This window comes from Colobus angolensis, unplaced genomic scaffold (genome assembly GCF_000951035.1).
Source record: "Colobus angolensis palliatus isolate OR3802 unplaced genomic scaffold, Cang.pa_1.0 Scaffold15, whole genome shotgun sequence".
Taxonomy (NCBI): Eukaryota; Metazoa; Chordata; class Mammalia; order Primates; family Cercopithecidae; genus Colobus; species Colobus angolensis.
In genome coordinates, this window is record NW_012114599.1 from 17,515,218 (window position 1) to 17,524,080 (window position 8,863).

The following is an 8,863-nucleotide window of genomic DNA, read 5'->3' on the forward strand; positions in this document are numbered from 1 at the left end:
AGCCAGGATGGTCTCGATCTCCTGACCTCGTGATCCGCCCGTCTCGGCCTCCCAAAGTGCTGGGATTACAGGCTTGAGCCACTGTGCCTGGCCTCTCCTGTCAGTTTTTAAAGTTGCTCAAATCTCTTCCATTTTAAATAAAATTCTCCCTGAGTCCTATCTTCCTCCTTTGGTTATCATTCTATCTCTCCTCACCTTCAAGGTAAAAGCTCTAAAACAAATTTGATGTACCCTTATGACATCTCCACTTCCTGACCATCTGCTACTTCCTACTCATTGCATCTGACTCTCCACAACCCTCCAATGTGGCTGAATTTCAATAGACACTTTCAGAAGTGTTTAATCTACTTGATTCCTCTGCAGGAGTTAACACTGAGCACTCACTTCTTTTCAAAACATTCTCTTGACCTCCATGACACCTTGGCTACTTCTCAGTCTTCTTTTCAATGGCGATTCCTCTACCCAGATATTAAATGTTCCTAGTTTTCCTTAAAGCTTGGTCTAGACTATCTGCTCTTCTTCCTCAGAGATTGCATTTGATCTCCAAGCTTTGCCATGTTTTGCTCGACTCCCAAAATTTTGTTTCTTACCCATCAGCAATCTGAGACTACAACATAAAAATCATTGCTAGCTCAGGTATCTATTTCACCTGCTTTTTGTTTGTTTTGTTCCAGGCTGGAGTGCAGTGGCGCAATCTTGGCTCACTGCAACCTCTGCTTCCCAGGATTCTCTGTTCTCTATCTGCTTCTCCGAATCTCAAGTGATTTTCCTGCCTCAGCCTCCTGAGTAGCTGGGATTACGGGTCCATGCTGCCACACCAGCTAATTTTCGTATTTTTAGTAGAGACGGGGCTTCATCATGTTGGCCAGGCTGGTCTCAAACTCCTGACCTCAAGTGATCTGCCTGTTTCGGCCTCCCAAAGTGCTGGGCTTACAGGCATGAGCCACCACTCCCGACCAATTTCACCTGCTCTTAACAAAACCCTTTGTTAAATGGCATCTTTCAACTTGGATGTTCGAAGCTGAACTCTGCTATCCAGCCTGTTCTCAAAAAGAGAGCTCATGCCTGTAATCCCAGCACTTTGTGAGGCCGAGGTGGGTGAATCACTTGAGGTCAGGAGTTCAAAACCAGCCTGGCCAACATGGTGAAACCCCGTCTCTACTAAAAATACAAAATTAGCTGGGCATAGTGCACATACTTATAATCCCAGCTACACGGGAGGCTGAGTTGGGAGGATCACTTGAGCCGTGGGGGCGGAGTTTGCTGTGAGCTGAGATCGTGCCACTGCACTCCAGCCTGGGCGACAGAGCCAGAACCTGTCTCAAAAAAAGAAAAAAAAGAAAAAAAAAAGAGCCATCACAGACCCTATTCATGTTCTAGAAACTCATGTTCTAGAAGCGCCCAAATTCTGGGCACAATCATTCTGCTGTATAGATCCCACTATCATATTTTATTTTCCAAAAGCTCTTTCTTAGCGTCTTATTGTTGTTGAGTAGATGCAGTCTACTGAAAAACTTACGATCTCTGAAAAGCTTACGTCTTTGGAGTTTGATTTTTCTTGTTTTCTATGGTGCCTCATTTCTTTGGGAGTTGTTTGGTTTTTAGTCTCAGTCTTCCTTGTGGGAGGCTGTTGTCAAATGTCTGGTAATCCTGTACTGTCCTCTTCACATTTGAGAGTGAGACACAAGTTGATAGGGAGTTCTGTGTCTAAGGGAGGCAGTGATTTTTTGACAGGCTAACTTCACTAGGGGGTGATTGGGCAAGCAAAATGGCCCCTTCTTTGTAGGGCCTTTTCCTGGGGAGCAGTTCCATTTCTCCTAAGAATCCTCCAGTCTTCCTCCTGGAGCATATAAGCCCAGTTGCAAGTGTTCTGGGAACAAAGTAGAGTGGGAAAGCCTATTGCTTTTGTGTGCTCCCAGGGTATCCTGACCTACCACAGCACCACCAGCCGTCTAATTACTTGATAATGCATGTCTTTACGCTATTTTGTAAGCCCAATGAGACAGGGACCACGTCTGTCGTTTGCACATATCCTCAGCACCCAGCATAATCCGTGGCACACAGTAGCACTAAAGATGTTGCTGAATGAATAAACAGTGAGAGCTCCGGTACTGGTTCAGGTGAGCCACAGGACAATACAAATGAGAGTTGTGTTTGGGATACAGGAACCCCCAAGAATCTGAAGCCTTCTACCCAGGGCATTTGAGATTTCTCCTGGAATTCTAATCAACCCATTTGCACTCTCCACAGCCCACATACAGCCTATGGCTCTAAATGTCATGGATTCTGTTTCTCTCGGATCTATTCTGCTCCTCATAACATAAGCACTGCAGATTAAATGAACAAAAGGCATGCCCTTGGCTCATGACAAATATTGTTTGTTCTTGGTTCCTGCACTAGCACACGTTCTAATAATTATCTAAGAAACTGTCTTAAATTGATGATAAGATCTTTATACCTTAGTAGATAACCAGTATAAATTGCTCACCCTCTGAGGGTGGAATGGGCTTTAAATTCTTTTTAAATTCCTTTTAGGTGGTGAAAATATGTTCTGCTAGCTGAGAAGGAGAAAAAAAGTTGATCTTTGGGGAAGGAGCTTTAAATAGACACACAACTGGCAACCAGCATTTGGACTAAGTGCATGCCATGCTGGGAAGCACACGGAGGAGGGGCAAAGGTAGAAAGGACATGAAGATGAGATGGAGGAGAGAGCAGGGAGAAAGCCACCCTCCAAGGAACAGAGGAGGAGGAAGGAGGGGAAAGCGAGGACCTATGTAGTATTTGGACTGGGCACAGGCTAAGCTACGATAACAGAGACCCACTATACCATGGCTTACGGAAGGTAGAACTTGATTCTCTCTCATGTAACAGTCCAGAAATGAGCAGTCCAGGCAGGTGGGGTGGTTTTCCTCTGTGCAGTCTTTCAGGCCCAGATAACTCCTCTATTCCTTAGAGTGTTATTTTTGGCTTTATGGCCATAGCTAGGTCACTGCTCTGTGATCATTTCAACCTAGCAGAAGAGGGGAAAAGCAGAAAAGTGACATGGAAGTTGCACACATCACTTCTGCCTATACTTCCTTGGAAAAAATTTAGCCACACCTAACAGCAAGGGAGGCTGGGATATGAGTGGCCATATGCCCAAATAAAACCCTATAACTAAGGAATAAGGAGAGAGAGTTTGGGGAACAACTAGCAGTCTGTCTCACTTTTCTTTTCTTTTCTTTTTTTTTTTGAAATGGAGCTTCGCTCGTTACCCAGGCTGGAGTGCAATTGTGTGCTCTTTGCTCACCGCAACCTCCGCCTCCTGGGTTCAAGTGATTCTCCTGCTTCAGCCTCCCAAATAGCTGGGATTACAGTCATGCACCACCATGCCCGGCTAATTTTGTATTTTTCGTAGAGACGGGGTTTCTCCATGTTGGTCAGGCTGATCTCAAACTCCTGACCTCAGGTGATCCGCCCACCTTGGCCTCCCAAAGGGGTGGGATTACATGTGTGAGCCACTGCGCCCGGCCTCTGTCTCACTTTTCAAATAAATAAAAGCGGCAAAGAAGGCCCAAAGGTGGTGTCAGTGACACTGACCATGGGTAAGAGACATGAAGGCAGAACCCTGTGAATCATCTCCTTACCTGGCTTTGCCCACTTTAGCCGCTAGCATCTTGACCACGGTCAGGCAGTGTCAATCATTTTAGGTGTCTGTAAAGAAGAACCTGAAGAGCTTTCAAAACTCAAGACCTTATGATGGTAATGAAAACATTGGCTGACATTGACTAAAGACACATACTAGAAAGTACTTAGTTGCACTGAACTAACTACAAAAGGCCACGCAGTGACATCAGACACGAAACTCACAGATCTCCTCACTACAGAGCTGGTAAACACACTTACTGAAAGTGGGTAAACGTACAGTTTCAGTGCATAACTAGGTTGACCTCACCCACATAAGCTGGTCAGACAAGACTGTCCATTTCTGTCATTAAGCCCTCATTACTGGTAGCAGATAGCTTTTAGTCTTTGCTTGCTAACCTTAAGATTGTACGGCACTGAACCTTTCCTTCTTTAACTTCAACTCTTTAGTGGTCTTCTCACTGAGACAATGGAAAGGAACTTTTAAAACCTCTTTTCCTACTTGGAATCCAAAGTGAATCATGGACCTTCATTTCCATAAGGGTCAGTTTCTGGAACATTATCTAATACTACACATCTCCCAAGAAACACAAAGAAAAACGTTTAATACACAACAAATTAACCCTCCAAAGTTGGGTGAGGTACACTAAGACTAAGATGAGCTCGGAGGAGCTGAGTAATGTAGGTCCATAAGCCAGGCATACATCTTCTGCAATTTGTGTGTGATACTCTGGAATATAAACATGTAAGTAATAGAGTTCCCCTGTCCAGTCTGCCTGACTGTGCACTCTGTACTTCAAGGTGAACTCAGTCATCCAGAGAAGGCCAGGTAGGTGGGTAGGGCTAACGCTTTGCATAATTTAATATGCATAATTAACAGAGCTAGCTTTGTGAAATCCTAATGTTGTATACTGGCCAATCTGCATGATGGTACATGACCTGAAAGAAAGGTATTTTTTCTTATTGCAAGACTCACTTGAGTTCCAATACCACCTAAACTAGCAACATGGGATAAAGAATGAAACTAAATTATTTGTGTGTATGTGTATATACACACACACATATACATACAAAGGAGATGTGTGTGTGTGTGTGTGTATGCATTCTTTGTATATCAGAAAGACAGAATATCCACCTACCCTCTGTAGGAAATACTTTAGGTGCCCTATTCTGTAAGGAATGGAGGAACTTCCTGAAGAGGCTTGGGAGGTTTACATATAAACAAAAACACCCAAATCTTTAGATACTGAAGGAGGCTCACTTGCTCAAGTTTACAGTTAGGAACATACCCAAAGAAACAACAGTTAGGTAGTGTTTACTGCTTCAGAAGAGGAAACGACCTAATATTGCCAAAGATTGACTCCAGTTTTGAAAACAAGTACTGAATATTTAATTGCATCTCTCACACATCAATTTTTTTTTTTTTTTTGAGACGGAGTCTCGCTCTGCCGCCCAGGCTGGAGTGCAGTGGCCGGATCTCAGCTCACTGCAAGCTCCGCCTCCCGGGTTTTACGCCATTCTCCTGCCTCAGCCTCCCGAGTAGCTGGGACTACAGGCGCCCGCCACGTCGCCCGGCTAGTTTTTTGTATTTTTTAGTAGAGATGGGGTTTCACCGTGTTAGCCAGGATGGTCTCGATCTCCTGACCTCGTGATCCACCCGCCTTGGCCTCCCAAAGTGCTGGGATTACAGGCTTGAGCCACTGCGCCCGGGCCTCACACATCAATTTTAAAGCAAACTTCCATTTCCTAGGAATAAGGAAAAGGGGAAAAAAATGTAATTCATTTATATATTGTTGCTACCTCACTATGAATCACTATTTATCAGATTCCCTTATACTCTAGGAAAAATATAATTTGTAAATAGACCATATTCACAATCACTGCCCTAGCTATAGAGAATTATATTAATAATTTGTTTCTGAGGCAAGGCACTAGTTCAAACATGACCATTTCAAAGTGGAAAAAAAAGTATGTAAAATAAATGTAGAACCTATTTCTCTTTTTTAAAAAAAAATTTTTTTCTTCCAACTAATATACTTATTTCTTTACCCAGGTGGATTTTTTGGAAAGAACCCTCTGAAAAACTTCCAGCAGTTAAATTTGGCAGGAAATTGTGTGAGCAGTGATGGATGGCTTGCCTTCATGGGTGTATTTGAGAATCTTAAGCAATTAGTATTTTTTGACTTCAGTACTAAAGAATTTCTACCCGATGCAGCATTAGTCAGAAAACTTAGCCATGTGTTATCCAAGTTAACTTTTCTGCAAGAAGCTAGGCTTGTTGGGTGGCAATTTGATGATGATGATCTCAGTGTTATTAACGGTGCTTTTAAACTAGTAACTGCTTAAATAAAGTGCACTCGAAGCCAGTAAGTGCTCTGGGACCTCTTTACTTTAAGCCTGGTGGTTAAAAAATCTTGCAAAAGGATGCCAAAGAAGATAAGGAAGTGGAAAGAAGTTTAATTTGATGATTAAAAACATGCAACAGTTTTGTGTCTTAGCTCTCCTACTAGGATTATTGGCTCCTTGAAGGAACTCTCGTTCATCTTTGTGTTACTTTTGGTCTGGGTCACACCAACTGGTGTACTGAATGCATATTAACTTACTATAATGCCTGGCATGTAACAGATTCTCAACAATATTCTCAATAAATATTTGTTGAATATGAGATGATTAAATTATTAATAAATAGCTACTGAATAAAGAAACAAAGATTATTTAAAATCAGAGAGGAAACTCCATATATGTTCTTTAATCCAAACAGTTTAATTCAAACAATCTGGAATGTAAAAAGCACTTTCTGATGTTAGAAGGAGATCAGACTCCCAAAAAAGATCAGCATTCTTCAGTCAAGCAAAACTTGGCAGTTTACAAACAGCTAAATCAGAGGCTTCAAATTCAGGTCCTCTCCAGTACCTGCTACATTATATGTAATTCCAAACATGACTTCAGAGATTAAAGAAGAAAGGGAAAATGTTTCCCATACTTTTGTACCCTATATAAACTAAGGGTACCCAGCCCTAATCTTTTTTCCAACACTTTCGCAAATAACCCTTCCTTGCAAAGAAAGAAGTCTAAGAAAACTCTCTAATCTAAATATATTTAAGCAGAGGCAAGCCTGAAAAAAACACAAAAACCTAAATGGTGTTACGCTGTGGTTCACCTATTCTCATGGCACCTCAAATTAATGGCTTGGGTGTTGGTGTAGGTAACACTTGGCCTGTATGTTGAGGTAGTCACTAGATAAAATTCTGGGCACAACATTTGTTTAGCAATTGGGCACATATTCTACAGATTTAGCCATAATGTTTTGAAGCTGATAGTTTACAGATCAACTAATTAATTCCTCTCCCTAACTTTACAGATGAGAAAGCTCAGATGATTTGCCCATGGGTTATAAAACTACTTCCTTACACAGTGGCAGCATCAGAACTGGAATTCAGATCTCTTGCCTCCTAGGCAGTGTTTTTCCCATTATAAATATGGTGACTTCGTAAAGCAGGGTTAATTACACTCCACGGAGCTTACATCTTAATCACAAACAATGGGACAAATATTTAAATTGAACTTCTTTCTCTGTCTAGCTTCAAGTGATTCTGTGGCAAGATTTACTAGTAACGCTGCTGCCTATATGCCTATGCTGGGAAGTTCCTTATTTTCATATCCAGAAGTTAGTCAGAGCTTGGCAAATAAGGCTTCTCTATATAATAACACATGGGCCAATGTCCCCTGTAACATCTTACATTCAGGAAGTAGGGCCAATTCTTTTATAACTCACAGGCAACTGTGAGTGTCCTTTCTCAAATAGTGAAGGTAGGTATTAAAGCACCTTTGGTGGGACAGATGCACAGGTGTTGCCTCTGAATTGGTGTTGAAGAAGTGGGCATAAAACCTCACACAGAACTGTGTTTGGTACCTGAACACTTTAAAATCCTATGGGGATGGGGAAGACATGCATGGGGTGGCAGCACATACCTCTTAACTCAAGACATGGCAGTTCAGATTTCATGCATGACCCTAATTCACATTTAGTTGAGATCAAGGAAGGAAGAAGAATCATCCTGTAACAGTAGACCAACAGATACAGTAATAGTTGGAAAACATAAGACAAAGGCCAGGGAACAGGTTGCCTTATTACATTTTACAAAGTATCAATTTCCCCAGTAGTCAAGGTAGTATAGGCTGTATTTCTTCAGCAGGTCACATGCCTGAACAGGGTTGCAGATGTCAAACACAATGATCAACTCCTCACTAAGAAAAAGGTATTTAGGACATGGTCACTTATTACTACAGATGACAATTCTGCTTGACAGAGATGGCTTCTTGGATGTTTTTAATCCACAGTGAAGAAAAAGGATTTCAAAGTGCTGCTCCTATTTGAAAGTGAATGAGTTGACTGAAGAAACTGTTGCAAATTCTAGAAAAACAAAAATCTTTTCTAGATAGCTGGCTGATGGCTGGGAAAGTCATAAATCTCCAGGGGCACTGGATTCCAGGAAAGTTGAGTCCATTCTCAAAATCCCTTTTAAAAACTGTTACGGAGGCCGGGCGCGGTGGCTCAAGCCTGTAATCCCAGCACTTTGGGAGGCCGAGACGGGTGGATCACAAGGTCAGGAGATCGAGACCATCCTGGCTAACACGGTGAAACCCCGTCTCTACTAAAAAATACAAAAAACTAGCCGGGCGACGTGGCGGGCGCCTGTAGTCCCAGCTACTCGGGAGGCTGAGGCAGGAGAATTGCTTGAAACTGGGAGGCGGAGGTTTCAGTGAGCCGAGATTGCACCACTGTACTCCGGCCTGGGATACAGAGTGAAACTCTGTCTTGAAACAAACAAACAAAAAACAACGAATAAACACAATCTCTGTCAATATTTCCTGGCAATCTTACTGCGTTTCTGTATTCAACACTCTTTGTGAACTATTTCACACTTTTTTCTCCTCAATCAGTACGCAGCGTCTCCTATTTCACAGAGGATGTGATTGTTATTTTTTCTCTCCTTCTCCTGTGGAGCTGATAGTAGGTTTCTCTTCTCCCACCTAAGCACAGTCTCTTTAGCAGTGCTTGAGATGCCAGCCTCGCCCTCACTCCGGTTCAGGGACATCATTTTATTGATTATGCCTCTTGTTACTGGCTCTCTCCTGTCAGTTTTTTTTTTTTTTTTGAGGCGGAGTCTCGTTCTGTCGCCCGGGCTGGAGTACTGTGGCCGGATCTCAGCTCACTGCAAGCTCCGCCTCCCGGGTT

The 8,863-nt window shown here is 42.5% G+C and overlaps 2 protein-coding genes across 4 annotated transcripts in view; one reads left to right on the forward strand and one right to left on the reverse strand.

Moving 5' to 3' along the window:
* NLRC4 (NLR family, CARD domain containing 4) overlaps window positions 1-5,994 on the forward strand; it is a 51,049-nt gene extending 45,055 nt beyond the window's left edge. For all 3 annotated transcript variants that reach the window (XM_011935996.1, XM_011935997.1, XM_011935995.1), the window contains one exon: window positions 5,678-5,994. In XM_011935996.1, the coding sequence (XP_011791386.1) occupies window positions 5,678-5,970 (293 nt within the window). In that variant the 3' untranslated portion in view covers window positions 5,971-5,994. The remainder of the gene's footprint in view (window positions 1-5,677) is intronic.
* A 359-nt stretch (window positions 5,995-6,353) lies between these two features.
* The window catches only part of SLC30A6 (solute carrier family 30 (zinc transporter), member 6), a 66,222-nt gene continuing 63,712 nt past the window's right edge, over window positions 6,354-8,863 (reverse strand). The window contains exon 13 of the mRNA XM_011936001.1: window positions 6,354-8,153. The gene's annotated coding sequence lies outside the window, so the exon portion shown is untranslated. The remainder of the gene's footprint in view (window positions 8,154-8,863) is intronic.